The sequence below is a fragment of the Alexandromys fortis genome, unplaced genomic scaffold (assembly GCF_014885135.2).
Source record: "Alexandromys fortis isolate MF-2015 unplaced genomic scaffold, M_Fortis_MF-2015_v1.1 scaffold_26, whole genome shotgun sequence".
NCBI lineage: Eukaryota > Metazoa > Chordata > Mammalia > Rodentia > Cricetidae > Alexandromys > Alexandromys fortis.
The window spans coordinates 13,459,254-13,480,544 of NW_026067894.1; the positions used below are offsets into that span (position 1 = coordinate 13,459,254).

Here is a 21,291-nt window from a genome sequence, read left to right on the forward strand (position 1 = left end):
GGCTGAGTCCCAGGCCCTGAAAGGTGTCACAGGAGTGTCGCAAGGGGGGAGTGCAGGGTTCTGTGGGAGAGCCAGTCCTCCCCTCCAGTCGTTCCCAGATGTCATTCTGCCCGCCCAGGCGCTTGGTTCCTGAGTTCCGGGGCATTCCACGGTTACTAAGTTACTGGTTTTTGTTGACTTTTAAATATTTTCTTCTACGGGAGAAGGGGAGGGGGGCAAAAGCCAGGAACGAGCAAATAAAAGTAAGTCAACATAAGCCCCCCCTCCCCAAAAGAAAGTTGCTCCCTACTTCTCATTCCCACCCAAACAAAAGGCCTCTGAAACCCACCCCTTGGCTGGAGCAACAGCCGGCCAGAACTGACTGCTTCCCAGGCCCAATCTTCAGCTTCCTTTCTGGTGAATGAGGGCTGGTGGTGGACAGTCCCTTTGTCTCCCAGCCCTGGGTGGACAAAGGGGCTTCCGGAAAGAGAGAAAGAGGATGGCCAGTGGAAATGGGCTCCCTCCATCCTCGGCCCTGGTGGCCAAGCGTCCCTCCGCCCTGGGGCCATTCCCCAGATACGTCTGGATCCACCAGGACACACCCCAGGATAGCCTAGACAAGATTTGCCATGACATCTGGAAGAGAGTTCAGGGCTTGCCGGAGTCCCTGCAGCCCAGGACCTCTCTGGAGAAACTCTCCGCACCGATGACTGCAACTGTCAGCTTCCAAGACGAGTGAGTAGTCCCCTGTTTGGTTGGTTATCAAGATGGAATGGAGTTTGGTTGAACACTCTGGCTCTCCATCCCCATAATCCTCAATAAGGGAAGGTTGGCGGAGGGAGCTGACCAAGGTCCTGAAGTTCCAAGGACGCGGGTATACATCATTCCTGCCGGCTTCTTTCCAGCTGTTAGGGAGACATTTCTGATTCTAAAGGCCTGGGTAACTAAGATGAAGCTCTGGGGTCATTGCAAGAGCATTCTCGACAAGCCTAGGGTTTAGATTCCTGTATCCCGAGGCAACTAGAGGCTCTTTCCCCTCTCCCAAGAAAAGTTCAGGCTTCGGCACAGATGAGTCTGGTGGCTGGAAACCACATCTGGAATCCCCTAATACAGAGAGCAGCTGTCCCATTCAGCATCCACAGAGCTACTGCAAGAGCGCACATCAAAATATTTACTGGGAAGGCATTGACATATTCAGAGGACATAATAGAAAATTAAAGTGCTGGAAGATGGCTGTAAATAGCCAGCTTCCCGGATGGGAAATCCCATGTGTGGGAAACCCAGAGCTAAGTGTTTCTGCATCAGGGAAAAGTTGAGGAGATATTGTTGGGACTGGATATTGGAAAGGAGAGGAAGGATGAGAGAGGAAGAAGGGATCTCATTAGGAAAAGGAATGCTTCCGCTGCCGTGATTAATGCCACTGTTGAGTACCCTTTCAAGGCTCAGCATCTTCAAAGTGGGCTGCAAGCGTTAATTAATCCTCCCGGTCTCCCTGTGAAACAGGTATTAGTGTCCCCATTTTACAGATGGATTAAGTGTTAATAATTAAGTGCTAATTAAAGACTAAGTGATAATTAAGTGTTGTCTGCCCCCCCCCCAACACATGCTCCGACTCAGCTCAGAGATGGGGGAGTCTTTCAGGCATTTATTTATCTGCCGCCTCAGGTTTCAGGGCTCTCAAAGCAATGGCTGAGAGGGAAATTCAAGGGCAGCAGATGCTCAGGTCTGCACTTGCTGCAGTCCCTTCACAAGCGCCTTTGCTTGATGCAGATGAAGGTAGAAGGCATGCTGGCTGCTTCTGCCTCCTCTGCCCTGTGCTCAGCAGGACGGGCTCAGATGGAAGTGGCCTTTCTATAGCCAACATCCTGTGGCTGGTCTGCTCCGTGGCGCTGAGCTCCTCGGCCCTGTTCATTGCCATCTGCTTTAGGACAGCACCTTGGCACGGGAAACCTTGGGGCTGTAGTCAGCTCTCTCGGTGGCCAGGGAGCTGATTGTCCACTTTCTGGATCAGAGGTCAGCAACAGTTTCCAGTAGATAGCCCTTCCTCTGCCAGTTCACCCCGAATTCATGGAGACAGACTCTACTACTTCCAGTCCCCTGTTGGCCGGAAATTGAACTGGCCTCACTTTGGCCGGCTGATTCACTCCATTTGGCCTTGATTTCCTCATCTGCAAATTGAGGATGACGTGCCCTGCCTTGTCCAACTCAGAGTCGATAACGAGGGTCGAATGCGATGGGAAACCAAGAAACGAAAGATGCATTATACAAACAAACCTGCCTTACTATGTAATTCGTCAAGGTTGGGGATGGGAGGGTCACTGCTATTGGCTTTCATCTAGAGTTTTCATGTTGTGCTCCAAGGCCCGAGGGTCCTTCAGATGGCCACCCTGGAGTCAAGTGAGCTGTGCGCTGGGTCCCACACATGCTTCAGCCAGAGCTGTTGAGGCTTTTGTTGGTTTTACTAACTGGAGTTCTGAGTATGGTTGTATTTGAAAGAGTTCAGAGACTGAGAAGAAACCTGGGAAACCATTGGTTGAGGCGAATAAAGCACATCATAACTGTGTAAGCTATCTGCCTAGTAGAACACAATGGATGCTTCTTGAAATGAAAGACAACCAGGTTCAGCCCTGTGCTGGCTGCGGAACCTGTGCCTGTCAGTGGACCTGAGCTTTGGTTTCCTCGTCTGCCAAATGGGGTAATGGTAGGGGTTGCTGGAGGTGGCAAATCAGAGCCATTCAATGATCCTGCTAGTAGTTAGGATTGATAAATTCCTTCTAATGAGAACAGCTATAAATTTCTGTAAACCTTGCATATTTTGCAGGAGGTAGGTACCTTTTCAAACTCCCCATTTTTATCCATTATATACATTTGCAAACCCCCAGAATAAATTTAGGTAGTGAGAGTCTATAGATCTAAATTTCTATAACTATCAAACTGCCATTCTGGTTTCTCAATTGCTCCTCTCTTCCTTTTAAATGAAATTCATTCTCATTTATTTATTTGGTTTTTTCTTTTCTCTTTTTCTTTCTTTCTTTCTTTTTTTTTTGTTTTTGTTTTTGTTTTTTTTTCAAGACAGGGTCTCTTTGTGTAGTTCTGATTGACCTGGAACTTGCTCTGAAGACCAGGCTGGCTTTGAACTCATGGATCTCCACCTACCTCTGACTCCCGAGTGCTGGAATTAAAGGCCTGCACCACCAGCAGCCATTTGTTTGTTTTCTTGAGACAGGGTCTCACTACATAGTCCAGACTGGCCTGGAACCCATTATAATTCCCAAGCTGAGCTCAAACTCACAGCCTCCCAGATGGTAAAATACTTTATTACAGAGGAGTAGGCTGAGGTTTGAAGAAGTTCCTTTCTTTGCCTGAGGCCTGAGGTTCTACTCTTAAGAAAGGGTAGAATTTCAGAGATGAAATATTGGACCATCTTGGCCCAGCTGTGACCAGGGTGGCCCATCTTCCCCTAGAACACAAGGCATGTCTGCACATCACATTGCCTGGGAACCCCATGTTCTGAGGGATCATGGGTAGACTTTAAAACTAAAGAGCACACCAGGATGTCTTATGTGTTTGGGCCATGAGACACCAGCCTGTCAGTCTTTTCCCTGACCAATCTGTAGAATTGAGTTTGATGGTGTCGCTTTTCAGGATAACTAAGCTAATTTTTGAATCTTAAAAACTTTTAAAACTTTTAAAATATTTATGTGTATGGGTGTTCTATTTGTATGTCTGTGCACCACATGTGTGCCTGGTACCCACATACACCAAAAGAGGGCATTGGTCCTCCTCAGTCTGGAGTTAGACAGTTGTGAGCTGCCATGTGGGTGCTGGGAATTGAAGCTGGGTCCTCTGGCAGAGTACCTGATGCTCTTCACTGAGTCATCTGTCATCTCTCCAGATCCCAGAAAAAGTTTCTTGACCCTGTCCCCAAATGTCTCAGAAACCTGAAGGCAAGGTCTTGGAGGCCATCCTGGTCTGCCTGAGTCACTTCCACGATGTCCTTCCCAAGCAGTCATTCACACCCTCCCTCAGATGGAGGAGTGCCATGCCTGAAACGGCCACCTCTCTCAAAGGGACTTGTTTTCCCTGGAGCTGAAATTGGTTCCCATCAAACTAAGAGATCCGTATTCTTTTCTTGGGACTACAGGATTACTTTCTCTTCTCTCTCCAGTGCTTTAGATGGCACAGGACAACAGCAGACCCCTCCCCGGACTTTTTGGCTTTCCAAACTGAATACCCCTGGTTTCCTTTCACTCTTTATCTGACTCATATATGGGCTTCCTGTTCATATCCCTGGTGCTCATGGCAATGGGGTCCTCAGAACCAAGTGCGGATATATGGGTGGGATCCGTGCATGCTGACTGTATCCACCCCTGCATTATATAGTCCTGTTAGTGGTGACCGACACCGCAGTCACATTCCTTTTCATGCCATGTTTATTCTGCAGGTGCATAGGAGTTCATTTACTCCATCAAAAAATACTAAGAGGCTACTGTATGCCTGGTGCAGTGCTAAGTGATGGGGGACAAGTCTTTTGAGCCAGATAAAATAACAGAAAACAAGTAAGATTTAAACAAACAAACAAACAAACAAAAACCTATGATAACTTCAAAATGTGAAGGTGTTCTCATCAGAGGAGACCAGTGATAAACACATAAAAGAGGTGAGATAATACCAGCTAACAACAAGTACAACGATGAAAACAGCATCCAACAAAGAAACAACATGAGACTTGTTAGGCCGAAGTGTAGGTGCCTGTGAGCTAAGTCTCAGATGCCAGTAAGCAGCTGGGCATCTGACAATCCTGGAAGAGACATCTAGGTGGAGACAGGAGACACAGCAAGCACAAGGACTCTGAGGGGATGATGCGAACTTTGGGAGAGAGAGTGTGGCTGGGGGTCCTGAGGGATGGGGACATAGTGTCAGTTGACACCCGAATAGGGCTGGTGAGGTCTTAAGTGACCTCAAAGTGTCACCGCATAGAGCTGAGATCTAGTGCGGGTGTGCCGGCACACTCTGGGAGCTTTTCAGAGATCCCTTCAGTTTCTGCACAAGCGTGGCTTACGATATGCGTGAGAAGTCAGAGGTCTCTGGGGAGATGCTGTGATGGACCAGCTGAGGTCCACTTGGGGGCAGTGTCTGGACCACAGTGACTGTACCACGGATGGAAGGAGTAGGGGGTTCCGTGTGCAGCGTGAGGGAACCAGGGACCCTGCAGATGGCTTGGGCACACCGATAGGAAGAGGGAATGAGGGTTTTTACCTTGGGTTATAGGTTGAACAATGGTTCCTTTTAAAGAGGTGGGGGAAGAAGTGGGGAGAAATGGGTTTTGGCAAGAAATCAATAGTTCTGTCTAGAGTCAATTAAACTCCAGAATCCTGCTCAGTTATCTTTTAATTAGTCTTAAATTTGGGCTCAGAGAATTGTGGCAAGCCACTTACTGACTCATATTCGAGGATTACATATTCATTCATTCACCACACAGCATCACTAATAAAGTTCCCCAGCCTCAGAATGGGGGCTTTGGGTTTTCTGCTGTCTCCGTCGCTCCGACTACACAACAGTCCTTGCTCATTCATTTCTATTTTGATGCCTTCGGTGAATGTTTGCCATTGCCTTCTGAGGACCAGGCCCAAGTGCTGGGCCACAGGGATACAGGGCTAAGAAGGGCAAATCCCCTTCCCTTGAAAAGTCACCCGGCCAGTGAATAGGGTGGGACACAGATTCATCAGGCAGCAGAAATACCCAGGAAACATTTAATATGCACTTGCTGGCTTTGGTGAAACATTATTTTGTGATGGAAAGAGGATACAGGCCCTGACATCTTTTGTGGAACTTCAGTGCCTTGCAAGGACCATGGGTGACATACATATGACAATAAGCATGCTAATGAAGGAGCACATGACTGAGACTTGGGGAAGGCTTTCGGGATAGATTGAGCACCCCTGCACTGTGACTGTAGTAGAAGACGTGGGTACAGTTCCATGGTAGGAGACGGTACCATAACTAACAGTAGCTTTATTGTCAAGGCTTTCCAAACTACATGTGTCCCTGGTCTTGAGGATGGAGAAGGTGGAGCTCGAGGAAAAAGTCCAGCAAGTTTAGGGAAGGATGGGAGCTTCCTAAGGATGGAGTACACGGTGAGAGAGGAATGGAGTCGGAAGGTGATCCTGGGTTGGCTGGCTGTGAGCAGCTTCCCTGACGGCCTCCAGGCCCTTCTTGGGCTCCTGAGCTTGTCAAATCAGGTTGAACCTGGTTTGCAGAGTTCAAAGGCTTTGCCGAGCATCATGCAAAGTCTGGCAGAAAGATAAGTTGGCAGGAGAAATCTGAATTAGGCATTCAAAGTCCAAGCAAAACAAAAAGCAGAATCAGGAATGAGCCTAGCATCCTGGTGGCTCACACTGACTCTCATTTGTTCCAGGAGGGACATTTGTTCACCCCATCTACATGGGTGTAGGTGGCCACTGCTCCTTTGTTCCTGGCTGCCCAGACCCAAAAGAATCACACAGAAACTATATTAATTGCAATACTGTTTGGCCAATAGCGTAAGCCTATTTCTAGCTAGCTCTTTCATCTTAAATTAACCCATTCCTATTATTTTGTATTTTACCATGAGGTTGTGGCCTACTGGTAAAGTTCCTGTATCTGACTTCTTCGGTGGCTACTTGGCATCTCCTTGACTCCACCTACTCTCTCTCTACATTGCTGTTCAGATTTTCTGCCTGGCTTTACTCTGTTAAGCCATTGGCCAAAAGCAGCTTCTTTATTAACTAATGGCAATAAAACATATTCACAGCATACAGAGGGGAATCCCACATCACCTCTCCTTTTCTATCTAAATAAAAAGGAAGGTTTTAACTTTAATGTAGTAAAATTACATGTAACAAAACAGTTATCAAGCAAAAATTATAGTTACAATATTTAGTCCACTTACATTTGGCAAATTAAGGAAAATGCTGTATCATCTTTCCTATCTTTGTGAGTCTAAAGTTTTATATATAATCTATCTTTTATAATTTTAAGTATCTTTCTTCAACTCCATCAAAGACTACAGAAGGATATAATATTACTTAAGTACTATTGTACTTAAGTACATTGTAAACAACTTCCAAAACATCTCACTACCTGGACAGTCACCAAAAGTTCTTCTGTAACATTGTAGCATCCATCTTCAGCCACAGGCCCATAGTTTCTGGCAGACTTTTCCATGAAGAAGGAAATTTCAAAGACAGTTCCACCTGTGTTGACAGTTTGTCACTCACTTTCTTCTGTGTCCTGCAGAATGTCTGGCAGACTCATGAAGCAGGAACCCTGAAGGACTGACTCACCTTCTCTAGGCAACTTCAGCAGTCATTTTTCTGTGGGCCCTGCATGTCCAGTTTATAAAGCATACCATCAAGCAGTAAAAGCAAGAGCAGTTTCTTGCCAAAATGTCTAACCAACTCCATACAGAACCTCTCTGATACCCATCATCCTCTTGAAGTAGATTGGTGCTGCCAGGAGCAGATGTGTCTCACTGTCATGGAAAGTCCTAAGTTCTTAAAACATTTTAAATGCCATATTCTGTTAGTCTTTGAAAGGTATGAAGAATAACTGTCCATCTGAAATTTATCTCTGTACATCTAGAAAACCTAACTAACATGACTACAAGCTTGGCTATTATAAATGACTGTCTATTAACCTGTATTTATTAATTTACATTACATTTTCAAGTGAGTTGCTCAAACACAATGCTTTAATCAAGAGCATAAATATACAAATAATAAAACTGACCTTAAATTTGTACCAATAAGCCGAGATCCATATCAGTGCAAAGTATTCATCCATATAGCACATGGGGTAAGCCAGAGAGACTTGGGAAGCTAAGGCACTGCCTTGTTTGAATGACTCTCCCAACAGGGCAATTCTTTCTACTATTGTTATTAAGGAATTGAGTGGATTTACTTTACTGGAGAAATCACTTCAGACACACATTGTCTTTCACTATTATCTTGAAAGCGTGGAGCCTGGTGATGAGAGTAAAAGCAACAAGACCCACACAGAGGGAGACCCAGCCTGACACATGTCTCCCATTCCAGGCCGTCCTGGGTATCTTTGTGGTCTAAAGTGATAAGCGGTGCTTTCTTCCCCTCCAGGAGTTAGCACCTCCTTGAGAGTCTGTGGAAGGCAGCTGGGCATCCTGCTGCTGGAACACATAGTCCCACATCTCTCAATAGTTGGAGGATGATGTCAGAGGCCCATAAACAGGTGTGCTTTCCTTCTGAGTTCCCCATTCTGGGTCTCAGCATCTGTCCCACTGGCATTGTGATACCCACACCCCCATCCCTTGCTTGTCCCATGAACTAGTACGTGGCATTCAAAATCCAAACAAAATAAACTCAGGAATGAGCTCGGCAGCCTTTTGCACTGAAGTTCATTTGTTTCAGTAGATCCTTGCTTACTCCGGTCTTCCATACAGGGCAAGCCAGAGAAACTGGAAAGGCAAAGATGCCGCCTTGTTTGGACGATTCTTCCAACGGTGCAATTCTTTCTACTGTTGTTATTGAGTAGTTGCATGAACTGGGGGACACAGAAGCTAAGGAGCCTACGAGTCATTCATTGCTTCCTCATTTTTGTCATGTCTGCCATCGCTCACCTTCCTGTTCCGGTGCCTTTGCTCCCTCCCCCTTCAGGAAGTGCTCCACCCTTCACCAGCTTCATCCGCCTGAAGCTTGTCAATAGCTCTGTTCAAATATCTCATGTGGGTCTCTGTTCTTCTGGCTTGGCTTGGAGTCTGTGTAGTAATTCTGAGTAGTAGTTCTAGGCATACACGTTACTGATTTCTTTTAGTTTTCTGTAACCTAAGATGAGCACCGGTAGGCATGCATAGCCTTGCATCTACTCCGGCATGCACAGCCTTGAGTCTGCTCCGGCATGCTTGGCCTTGCATCTACTCCGGCATGCACAGCCTTGCGTCTGCTCTGTCATACACAGCCTTGCATTGGCTCCAGCATTTGCATGACCTTGCATCTGCTCTGGCTACTCAACTATCAGAAATGCCCTTTTGTTTTCCTGTTGAATTCCTACCTGCTCTTAGAAACAGGAACTAGGATACTTTCTTCTCTGTCTGCACACCCTCTCTCTCTCTGATGCTAGGGATTGAACTGGGGACCTGGCAGTGTACTGTCCTTAAAGTTCTGCCCAGAGATTTGCTATGCACATACTCCACTTCTTCCTTAAAGAGTTTTATGTGATTCTTGGGGCTGGGCAGATAGTTCAGTAGTTAAGAGCAACTGACTGCTCTTCCAGAGGAGTTGGGTTCAATTCCCAGCACCTACATGGCAGCTCATAACTGTCTGTAATTCCAAGATCTGATACCCGCACACAGAAATATATGCAGGCAAAACACCAAAGCACATAAAATAAAAATAAGTAATTTATAAAAAAAAAGAGTTTTATATGATTCCATATAACAGAAACTAGACAGGAGGATTAGAACCACTAATCCTCTAGTTTCTCTAGTTGAAACCAAGTTCCTTAAGATGTGTCCCTTGTTGCCCTCTTCTGAAAAATGGAGAAATATCATAGTGACTACCCTGAAGGGTCCTGTCAATGGAGTAATGAATGTGATGCTGATGGCACTTGGGGTAAGATAAAAAGCTCCATGTTCCTCGTTGTCATTATTATCATTGCTCTCCCCGTCACTGTGACACCACTGTAACCATTGTCATCACTACCACTGCCATCATCATGATTGTCATGGCTGTCACTATCATCATCCATCATGATTACCATTATTGCTCTCATTATCATCACCAGACAAATCTCACCAGTATCACACCATCATCACTATCAGCATCACACTGCCATCATCGCCGCCATGCTATCACCCCCATGGCTGTTACAATAATTGTCATTACATCACCTTCATCATCTCATCAACATCATCATCATCACCAATCACACCACCATCATCACCGTTATCACAGTTATGGTAAATATCACCACCACCACCATCATCATCATCATCACTGTCATCACAATTATGGTTGACATCATCACTATCAGCATGATCATCACTTTCACCATCATCATCGTCATCGTTGTCACCCCCATGGGCCATTACAATTGTCATCATTGCCATCACCTGCATAATCTCATCTTCATCATCGTCACCAATCCCACCACCATCCTCATTGTCCCTACCATCGCCAGCATCCTCACCGTTACCACAGTTATAACTCTCAGCAGCAGCATCACTCCACCATCATCCCAATGATGTCGCTGGTACCATCATGACCCCCATCCTCCTCCTCATCATGGTCACCTTCACCATCAGCGCTGATGATTAGCAAAGATGAAATGAGAGCGCGAGAATGCAACGGGGAAAGGAGCTCATTAGTCAAGCTGAAGGAAACAACTCAAGTAAGGAAGAGAGATTTTGGGGAGCGAGAGAATTTCGTAACTTATCCTATTTCACCAGAGGAAGCAGAAGAGATGAGCACAGGAGACAAATGCCTCCCTGGCAGCAAGGGCAGGGCGATGTAGGCTTTATAACAGTGATGGGATTGAAGAACTAAATTAGAACCAGTGCTCTCATTGCCTGTTGGCCAGAAGCGTGCCTGTCAGCTCCATGCTAGCACAGGCGTCTTCATGTTCTGATGGTCACCTGACGTTGTATTGTGGGCTGCCTGCGGCAATGGTTCCCTCTAGCACTGCACCATGGGGTTCCTTAAGGACAGGCCTTGTGTCTTACTCATCTTTGTCTTTCCGCTGTCCAGCCAAGTTCCTGGCACTCCGTGATTATGCAGTATGTATGAACGAGGGAGGAAGTGAATGATGGACGAGCCATTACAATGCCACCTTGAGGAGAGTGAGCCTTAGCAGTGGCTGGGATCCAAGCAAAGGGCACAGCCCTCAGAGAGAGCATGTGCAGGGCTAGAATATCATGCCTGCTGAGACATGGCAGATTTTGCTCTTCTGCCTTAGGCTGCATAAAAGGGAGCTAGCATGTTCTTGAGCAGCTTGTATGTGCGAGGCTCCGGAAGTCAATGTACTCTTATTTCTGTTCCTGGCAACCTTTCCACGGTTGTAGATGGTCACTATTGTTCTCATTTTGTGATGGGGATGATGCTGGGGCTCAGAGAGGTTAGGCAACATGACCAGCTGGAAGGAAGCTGAGGTAAGATAGGAAGCCCGAGGGGCTTTGGTGCCTGGGCTCACCCGACAACAGGCTCCCTTCTCAACAGCAGGCTGTCCGTGCCTGCTTAACACCAGGAGCCATGAGCAGCAAAGGAAGACGAATCATGATTAACAGTCCCGCTTCCTGTGTCCCCCTTTGTAATTTGATTTTATGGGTTTCGGGAGCTGTGTCGCAGGTTGTGGAGGCCTGCAGAGACGGGCCACCAGTGGTTTGGTTTAATCCCCTTTTTAATATCTTTGTTGCAACGTTCTTTCCAATTCAGCTCCCAAGTCACATTAAAAAAATACCTCTTCCTTGGGGTAAGCCTTCCCTTATTAAACAGATTCAAATGAAAAGTTTTAAAGATAATTTGAACAATAAGAATCACTCGGCAGCTCCCAGCCGAAGCTCCTTTACTGCTGTGTTTATTCCCAGTATTTCCTGCCTCATTCCCCAGCTCACTGAATCCCTCATTCCCCAAACTCAGCTCTCTCAGGCCTTGGCTGCACTCAACACTTGATCTCCTGGGGGTGGGGCGGGAGGGGGGGAACTCAAGGAAGGGGCGTGACTCACTTCCGCTTGTCAATGACTGTTAGTCCCAGGACTGCTGTGAAGAATCGGAGGGGGGGGGGGGGGGGGGGGGGGGGGGGGGGGGGGGGGGGGGCTGGAGACATAGCTCTGCAGTTAAGAGCACTGACTCTTCTCCCAGAGGACCCGGGTTCAATTCCCAGCTCACAAGGGTCTGTAAGTACAGTTCCAGGGGACCTCGCGAAGGCAAAACACCAAAGCACAATAAGCTTTAAGATTCCTCTAGAATCAAGATTAAAGATTCTAGAGGAAAAGCCATAGATTCAGGGTGCTTGTACTTGGGACCACGCCCCAGTGCCCTGGAACCCCGCTCTACACTTTTGAAGTACTCTAGGGGTCAAAGGTGAGGCCCATCAACCCAGGCTGATGAATTTCAAAGGAAATTGTGGCAGGTGATCTTTACTGAGTCTCCCAGCTGCATTGCTGGGACTTTTAAGGAAGCGGATTCCGGATTCCACCGTGTGCGGAGACCTGGGCTGAGAAATGCGATAAACAGGCTTGGCATTCTGGGAGCAGAGCGATTTTATAGTGTTGCCGACCTTTGACTGGGAAGGTGTCACCATCCTGTCCCCACTTAGCAGCTGAAGAAACGAGGTCTCAATGATTTTACACCTTGGTCGGCACTGGTGACGCGGGGCTCAGGCTATGTGTGAAGCTGGCCCGTGGGACTCCAGCGCCTGCCACCGACCTGCCGGCCGGGTCTGACTCTCCGGCTCACCCCGCAGCCTCTCAGTCAGAACCGCTAACATTTGCATAGCGCGCCTTACAATTTACCAAGCGCTTTCGTATTCATCATCTCCCTTAATCCTGCTGAGGGCTGGAGAGGGGAGGAGGGCTTGGGGGGCAGGGCGGCCAGTGCTTTTTCTAGGCCCTCCTTTGCCGACTCCCTACCAAAAAAGTAATAGCTGGGAGCTCAGCGGGCTGCCTAGACGACTACTGCACACCACCCCTAAACTGAGAGAGGTGGTCTGGGTCTCGGTGGCCAGAGAGTTGGGCTCAACCTTGGTTTGCAAGCGGGACAGTTAGGGTGTTGTGTGTGTGTGTGTGTGTGTGTGTGTGTGTGTGTGTGTGTGTGTGGTTTGGGGGTATATGTGGTGTGGTTTGGGGGTATATGGATGCACGGCTACAGTTTGTGTATATGGTTGTGATGCGTGTGTGTGTAGTGTGTGTGTTTCACTATGGCGTCTGTACATGATTGTGTGCCTGTACATGTGTCTGGGGTATATGCCTATGTGCATGGGTGCATAGATGTGTGTGTGTATAATGGATGTGTGGGCATGGCTGCATACTGTATAGGAAGAAGAGACCAGCAGTTCGCTGACTGGACCTGAGCAGGGGGAGATGGAGGAGGGGACAGTTTTGATGAGCTAGCTGCTCCACTTCCCTCCCGAGTGGTCCCAGGTCACCCTGGGAGGGCTGATATATGTGTCATGGGAATAGTGTTGGCCTCTGAACCCATGCAAGTAGAAAGGCCAGAAACACCACCATCTTCAACCCGAGCTGACTTGGGTCTCCCTTGGGGAAAATTCAGATTGGGTTCAAGGGCGTCTGTCTCCCGGTTAGGCCTCTCTTTGTCCGAAGCCCTTGGATGCAAGAGTGTAGGTTGGCATCTGTGGTCTTGCAGAACTTGCAGTACATTGCTCCAGGCTCCTCTGGATTTTAAAGTTTGCACTAAGGAATCATGTTATTCTGATGGGCTTTCCTTTATATGTGACGTGTTTTTTTTTTCTCTTGCATCTTTGAGTACCCACACTTTGTTGTGAATATTTGGTGTTTTAACTGATATGCCATGGGGAGTTTCTTTTCTGGTCTTGACTTTGGTATTCTGTGTGTTTCTTGTATCTGAATGGTTGTGTATCAAATTTCCTCAATTTGGGGAAATTTTCTTCTGTGAACTTGCTGAAGATATGGTCTAGGTAACTGGTCTGTCATCCTTCTCCTTCATCTAGGTCTATTCTGAATATTCTTTTCATGGTGCCCCACAGTTCCTGCATGCTCCTTTTATTTCTTCGTTCTTCCCCTCCTTGTTCCCTCCTTCCCTCCTCTTTGCTTGTGTGGTCTAATTCCTCTACTTTAACTTCAGGTCTTGATAGTCTATTCTCTACTTGATCCATTCCACTTGTAAGGAGTGAGCGGGTGGTGTCCCCTATGCAGCTTGAGCAAGCCAGAGACACGGAGGCAGAACCAGGAATTTTTTTTTTTTTTTTTTTTTTTTTTTTTGAGACAGGGTTTCTCTGTAGCTTTTTGGTTCCTGTCCTGGAACTAGTTCTTGTAGACCAGGCTGGCCTCAAACTCACAGAGATCCGCCTGTCTCTGCCTCCCGAGTGCTGGGATTAAAGGCGTGCACCACCACCGCCCAGCCATTTAATTCGTCTTAAATTTGGACTTAGAGAATTGTGGCAAGCTGCTCACTGACTCTTAGCCAAGGATCACAGCTTCATTTGCCACATTACTGGAATGCCTCAGCCTTGGAATGGGGGCTTTGGGCTTTCCTTTGACTGAGGGACAGCACCTGCTCACTCATGGTTTGGTTTCTTCCACGCATGCTCACCCTGGCCTTCCCTAGGCCACGCCCCAAGTTTCTAAATGGGTCATCGAGTTCTTTAAATTCCATCTTCATTTCAGCTTGAGTTGTCTTCAATATTTCTCGACTAAATTCGGTTTTCAAATCTTGAGTTGTCCTAGACACTTCACTCTGCCATATGTTTGTGTTTTCCTGGGCTTCATGCAGGCATTTTTACTGCTGTTCTCACAGAGTTCGCGGAGCTGATTTGTTAGCCTCCTCTTTAAACTTGAATCCTTAGATGAAGCGGATGGTTGCTCTTCTAAGTTCTGTGTCTTGGAGTTCATCCAGGCAATTCTCATTAGAGAACATTTCTATGGGGCTGGTGGACTTTATGGCATACAGAATACTGCCTTGGCCTTTCATGTTGTTTGTGTCTGTGATGAGACCTGGGCTTGTGGATTTCTTTCTTTCATTGGTTGTGTCTGTGAGTCTGAGACTAGGCCTGACAGTTGGGGATAGTAGGGGCAGACGAGGTTCCCAGGACACGGCAGATTGGGACACACATGTGTATCACGGGCTAGCCCTGGAGGTTGGGCATGGTATGGAAAGGTTAGCCTCAGGCAGACTTACCAGACTGAGGTGGCAGGCAAGATATGTGACTGGGTCCAAGCCCGGACTGAGCCTGGACACAACTGTATAGCCCAAGATAGGTTTGAAGATTGGGGATGGTGCTCGTGGACTAGCGTTAGATGGAATCACCAGGCTCTATTAGAGCACAGCATGGGATATATGACTCAGGCTAGGGCTAGTGATTGGAGCTCAGCATTTTTTTTTTTTTTTTTTTGAGACAGGGTTTCTATGTGTAGTCCTGGCTGTCCTGGAACTCACTCTGTAGACCAGGCTGGCCTCAGACTCAAAGATGGGCCTGCCTCTGCCTCCTGAGTGCTGGGATTAAAGGCGTGTGCACTACCACTCAGCCACAGCACATCTTAAGTCTTTGCTTCTTACTGCGTCCTGAAGAGGAGCAGCTATCAAAGGACTTGATGTCATCATGATGCAGTAGAGGTGTTTCATCAGATGACCATGCTACCCCACCCAGGCCGTGGTGGGGAGTGCTCAGAGCTGTACCATGTAATCAATGTTAGCACTTACTGTCCATTTCCATAAAGCAGACCTGTGGCTTAGATACGAGGCCTCTTGCTAAAAGATCTGGCCTCCCTCTGCAAAAGGGTAGGGAGTTTCCACCCACCTCCAGGAACTGACCTCTTAAGTACTCTACCATGCTGTTCTCCACCAGGTAGACACAGAACCATGAGGTCAGAGGTCAGTCTACCGACGGGCCACGGTTCAAGCCTCCACTTGCTTCGGCCACGTGGCCAGGACTCTTGGCTTGCGTGATGTGTTTTCCGTTGGTCTAAGATGCCATAGCGGGAGGGAAATATTTCGGCGCTAACAACTTGCTGCTTGCGTTTTCCTGTTGTTTGGCTCAGCGGAGTAGCAGTTTTCATCCTTGCTCGGTGTTATCGTGCACACAGAGCTGTCGCTGGGGGAGCTAACCACACGCTTGCTTAGTCATTGTGCCGGGAAGGGGTGCCAGTCAGTCAGTCGCCTTTATTTCTACACAACTCTGTACACTGAAAATGCAGAAATGACACAGCATCAGAACCGCAAGCACGTAACTGTCATGTTCAGAGGTTGGTGAAGTAGAGGGGCCAGCACAGACCTGGAGTCTCAGAACCTTGGCATGGCTTCCGACTTGATTCCTTTGTCAGGAGCCCAGGAGTTAGGTTGCCTTCTTGGAATGACTTACTAGATAGAGCCTGGTAGATATTATGGCATTTATCAACCCAAAGGAGAACGCAAACAGCAGGGGAGGGGGGCTCCTGGAGGCTAACAAAATTCAGGGGGGGATCCTAGAGGCTGGTGAGATGGTTTCTGGGTAAAGCACTGTGTGTGAGCACAAGGACCAGGGTTCAGATTCCTGGCACTCAAATCAATGCGGGGTATGACAATGACATCTGTAGTCCCAGGGCTGGGGGTGTGGGTTGGGGGCAGAGGCAAGCAAATTCCCCAAGCTCATTGGACAGTCAGCCTAGCCAAATTGATAAGTTCTAGGTTCAGTGAGAGATCCTGTCTTAAAGCAAAAAAAAAAAACAAAACGAAACAACAACAAAAAAAAGGTGGAAAGTGATCAAGGGAACCGTCTACTGCAGAATGGTGGCGTTGATAGTATGCACAAGGGGACATTCGCATGCATAACTGAAAGGACATCATCTCTCTCTCTCTCTCTCTCTCTCTCTCTCTCTCTCTCACACACACACACACACATACACACACACACACACACACATACTTTTCTGGTGGATTCCAGGAAATATGTGCTTATCTTTGAACTTAGCCAAGTTAAGTGGTGCTTAGAATATGTGCCCATGAAACCCCAGCTTGTAACATGAGGTCCTGCTTGTTAGGGTTTCTATCCTGCCCAGTTCCCATAGCCGGCAAGTCCCAAAGAAAATCACACAGAGGTCTCCATAAGTTATAAACTGATTGGCCCAATAGCTCAGGCTTCTTATCTACTCTTATAATTTATATAGCCCATTATTCTTATCTATGTTAGCCACATGGCTCAGTACCTTTTTCAGTGGGGTAGATCACATCCTGCTTCTTCTGTGATCTGGACAGGACTGGGGAGGAATGGGCTTCCTCCTTCCCAGCATTCTCCTGTTCTCATCGCCCCACCCCTACTTTCTGTCTGGTTGACCCACCTATACTTCCTGCCTGACCAATCAGCATTTATTTAAATATGATTGACAGAATACAGACAATTCTCCTGCACCACCAGCTCACTGTTGAGAAGCAGTGCTGGCTCCCTGAGGGTTTAATGCATGCCAGTGGTCAGCTGATAAAGGCCTCTACCTGTGCCTGCCCGGGATCAGGCTAAGCAGGAGCAGCAGGGCAGGGGCGGGGGTGGGGGTGGGGTCTTCTGATAAAAAAAAAAAAACCTAAGTGGATGCCAGATCAGAACTGAGTGCAAAGCCACACAGGTTACAACAAGCAGAAGAAGCAGGCACCTTTCTTGGCCAGAAGAGGGAAAGAGAAGCACACAGCCACACAGCAGGAGACAGAGACAAAAGAGTTCCTTCACTCAGGCAGTCGACAAAGCCTTGCCTAGCTGGAGCTGTGTGCCAGGTGCTGTTCTAGGCTCCAAGGCCTCTATGATGACCAAGATAGAGCCCCTGCCTTCGTGGAGTGCATATGATAGGGAAGTAACATCTTTTTAATAATAATAATAAACACTATGATAAAGGCAGATGCTATGAAAGAAACAGGCTGATAGAAACCCCCACAGAGCATGCCTCATGAGAGAGGAAGGGACATTTTCTTAAAAATCGGATAGAAAAGGGCACCTGGAGACTCTGGCATCTGAATTGACACTTGAATGGTGCAGAGGAGCCAGGTAAGGAGCAATCCAGGGGGTGCCCGGAGCATTCATGCCGCAGGAAATGCAAGGGCCCTTTGTCACAGGAATGAGCTTGGCATTTCAAGGAAGAGATAAAAGATCAGCGTGGTGGAAGGAGCCGGAGATGGGGCCAATTTGCGTCATGTCCCGGGGATCATCAAGGGGTTTGGAATTTATCCTGTGAGTAATGAGAATCCACAAGGTGGTTTTAAGCAAGGGAATTGCTTGATCTGAGTTCTGAGAATGTCCCTCCTCTGCGGCCATGGAGTTTTCTAAAACAAACAAGAATGAGCCGATCTTATTTTCCTGGGGATAGAGGGGGCTAAGGAGGCAGGGAAGACACAGGATTAAGGATTTCAGGATACGTGACAAATCTTGGGTGTTTGATAAAGGTTCTCAGGGAGGCGTGGAGATTGGATGATAGCAGATTGCTTTCTTTCCCCCACATGTTGATACCGGATTACTGTCATACTGGATGTAGGGTCTTTGGCAGTGTCCCCAGGGCCTTGCCCTGGAGTCTTCCCCCGTTAGACATTTCTACCTGTGAACTGGTGGACACGCTCAGACTCAGAGGACACGCTCATCAGACACGCAGCCGATATGTGGCTGTCAGGGATGACTAACACCACAGTTGACAGGCTCAAGACTCACCGTGCTGATCCTCCAAGGGCTGGCATTAGGGAATGAAAGTGGCAACATCCCTGATTGTGTTCAGACTGGGGAACAAATGCACGCGGTGGGACTTTGATGGAGGAACTCTCCTGAAAGAAAGCTGGCTAAGGCTGGAGGAGTGAGTACAGGAAGTGGACCAGCTGTGTTCCTCCACATCAATTTTCTCCCTAGCATGGTGACAAGGTCCCCCATCTTTGGAAGAAAAACTGTTCCTGTCTGTGAAGTAGGACTAATACTCTCAGGTGTCCAGGGATGTGGAAGGGGCCAGGTGTGTACATGGATACCTATACCTGGCCTCCCTGCTGGCTTGTGGTAGATTCATAATAAATGATGCCTCCCTCGAATAACCTTTGTGGGAGATACCGGGAGTGCTCATAGCCAGAGTGGGCGTCTCTATTTTAGGTATTTTAGGTACAGTGTTTACTTCTAACTTTCTTTTTGTTTCTTTTTTGTTGTTGTTGTTGTTTCATTTTTAGTTTTTCAAGACAGGGTGTCTCTGTGTAGCTTTGGAGCCTATCCTGAAACTTGCTCTGTAGACCAGGCTGGCCTTGAATTCACAGAGATCCGCCTGCCTCTGCCTCCCAGATGCTGGGATTAAAGGAGTGCGCCACCACCACCACCCAGCTACTTCTAACTCTAACAAACCCCATCGACCTTGGCTGAGTATCCAGAGGGGAACGAGCTGGACGAGCCCGTATAGACTTGATCCAGGTGCCCACAGTCTGATGGTGATGACAGGCTTTGCAGAGGTGGGCTGCGGAGGCTTTGTACAGTTCTAACAACTGACAAAAACCAGCTGGCTTGCTGTGTACTAGGCTTGTGCTACCTCCTTGCCTAACTTACCTACTTCATTATCTTCACAGTCTAACCTGGAGAAGAGGGCGTGGCCTTACTTGACTCGATGCCAGGGGAAAACAAGGCTTACACGGGAGCTAAGGGGCAATACAGAATTCCCACTCGGCATCCACTGGTCCTTGTCCATCACCTGCTTTCCAGGATGGGAATGACGGGGGTGGGGTGTCAAGTAGGGTCTGTGCCTGGAGTGTTTTTGATACCAGGACCTCAAGGTCTTTTAGAAGGTGTTTCTGTGGAGGACTTAGGGGATGGCATAGTCATGCACGTACTTGCTTTGAAGCGTGAGGGCCAAAATTCAGTTCCTAGAACCCACATAGAAGCGGCAGGTGTGGCCTCTGTACTCGTAATCCCCGGCCTGGGGAGGTAGAGACTGGAGGATCACTGAGGCTTACGGGTCAACTGGGTGATGAACTCTAGGCCAGTGAGGGGCCCTGTGGACAGTATTCCTGGGGAAGATAACTGAAGTTGACCTCTGATTTGACACATTAACCCCTCCCCCCCACTTCCACAGTTCATACACACTCACAGGCATGCACACGCACAAACACACAGAGACACTGGGGGAAAAAGAAGCCGCTTTCCTGCCACTTGGCACTTTTGAAGATTCAGTGGTGACTCGTGTGTGTGTAACCCAGAAACCAAATATAGACGCCAGTAGACTGACTAGCGCCATGGCCCCAGGTGTCTGCTTCCAGCTTTCCCCGTGATTGACACGTGCGGCCTGTGAAGGATCTTGTGCGTTTTACCCTCTCCCTCCCCCCCCCCTCTCTCTTCCCTCTCCCCCTCCTTTCCTCAGCTGGTGCAGTTTTAAAGGAAACCCCAGACATCGTTGATCTGTACATATTTAACATGTAGCTCTGAGAGATAAGGGCTGCTTTTTTGTTGTTGTTGTTTAAGTGTGACCACAATGCCGTGTTCACAGTGTTAAGAAATAAGCATCCTTGGGGTGAGGCGGACTCAGAAGAGCTATTGACATGCAGCCGGCTTTGCAAAGCAAAAACCAGTCCTTCAAGGGACAGGTCCCTAGGACTTGAGACTCACCTGATTCCTTGAAAGGAGGAGAAGGAGGAACTGAAACTTGGGGGCATCCTCTTTACTCTGATTGTTCCTGGGGCACAGCGGTGAGAGTAGGGCCTATTTATAGCCCTAAGTCTAGACATGAGAAGGAGGCGAAGGGAAGGGAATATTCGAGAGGGTTAGGGAGAGGGAGAGAAGAGTAGGAAGGAAAGAGAAACTGAGAGTAGAAAGCGGGCTGTGGACTATCAGGGACACAGGCTCTGCTCCCCTGCTTCGGAGGCAGCTGTGAGCCCGCCTGTTTCTGTGCAGATCTCTGTGCATCGGGGTGCATGTACATGTGTGTGTGTGCATGTTTGTGTGTCCTCATAAGCAAACAGCACTACCAGGAAAGCAGGGACATCCCATGAACACGGTCTTGGGTATTTTTCATGGCTTCTTAGTGGATGGTCCAGACAGACACGCTTTGGTTTGCCCACAGTGATGCTGCATCCCTTTCATTTTTTTTTTTAACCTCTGTCTCTTAACCATCTTTCCTCTTTGTGTACCTTGAGTGGCTGCTGAGCAAGTTTCCAGAATGTTCCAGGCATAGGCGACTCGATCTACCCCTCCCAGGAACCCTTCTTGTATGCATAGCAGGTACTTCTAAGCTGGGGGAACCTGGCTCCCCTAGGAATGCAGTGGAAGAAGGTGCCTCCTCACCAAGGTTGCTGGTGGGTAGTTGAGAGGCCAGGCATATCAGAAATTGATATTATCTCTCCCCTGAAGAGAACCAGTAACCAGCAACTAGGAAGTCATTGGCTGATCAAGCATCATCAAGCTATTGGAGTCTAGCTCAGTAATGGAGATGAGGGCCAGGGACACAGGAGGACAGGAAGAGCCTTACGAACTGGTTCAGGGTCCAGCCAAGTGCTGCTGTCATTCACAATAATATTCCAATTCAGATGCCATGGCCCTGTCAGAGGCCATGCCAGCAAGGGTGGACACAGGTGTCCAGATGGCCGGTCACACTGTGGAATCCAGAGTTCAGGGTCTGGTCAGACTGTGAGCCTGAGCTAT

The 21,291-nt window shown here is 47.9% G+C and overlaps 1 protein-coding gene across 1 annotated transcript in view; it reads left to right on the forward strand.

Annotated features, from left to right (window-relative positions):
- The first annotated feature begins 400 nt into the window (after positions 1-400).
- Positions 401-21,291, forward strand: part of CUNH1orf94 (chromosome unknown C1orf94 homolog) — a 42,700-nt gene continuing 21,809 nt past the window's right edge. The window contains exon 1 of the mRNA XM_050156853.1: positions 401-714. Within this exon, the coding sequence (XP_050012810.1) occupies positions 401-714 (314 nt within the window). The remainder of the gene's footprint in view (positions 715-21,291) is intronic.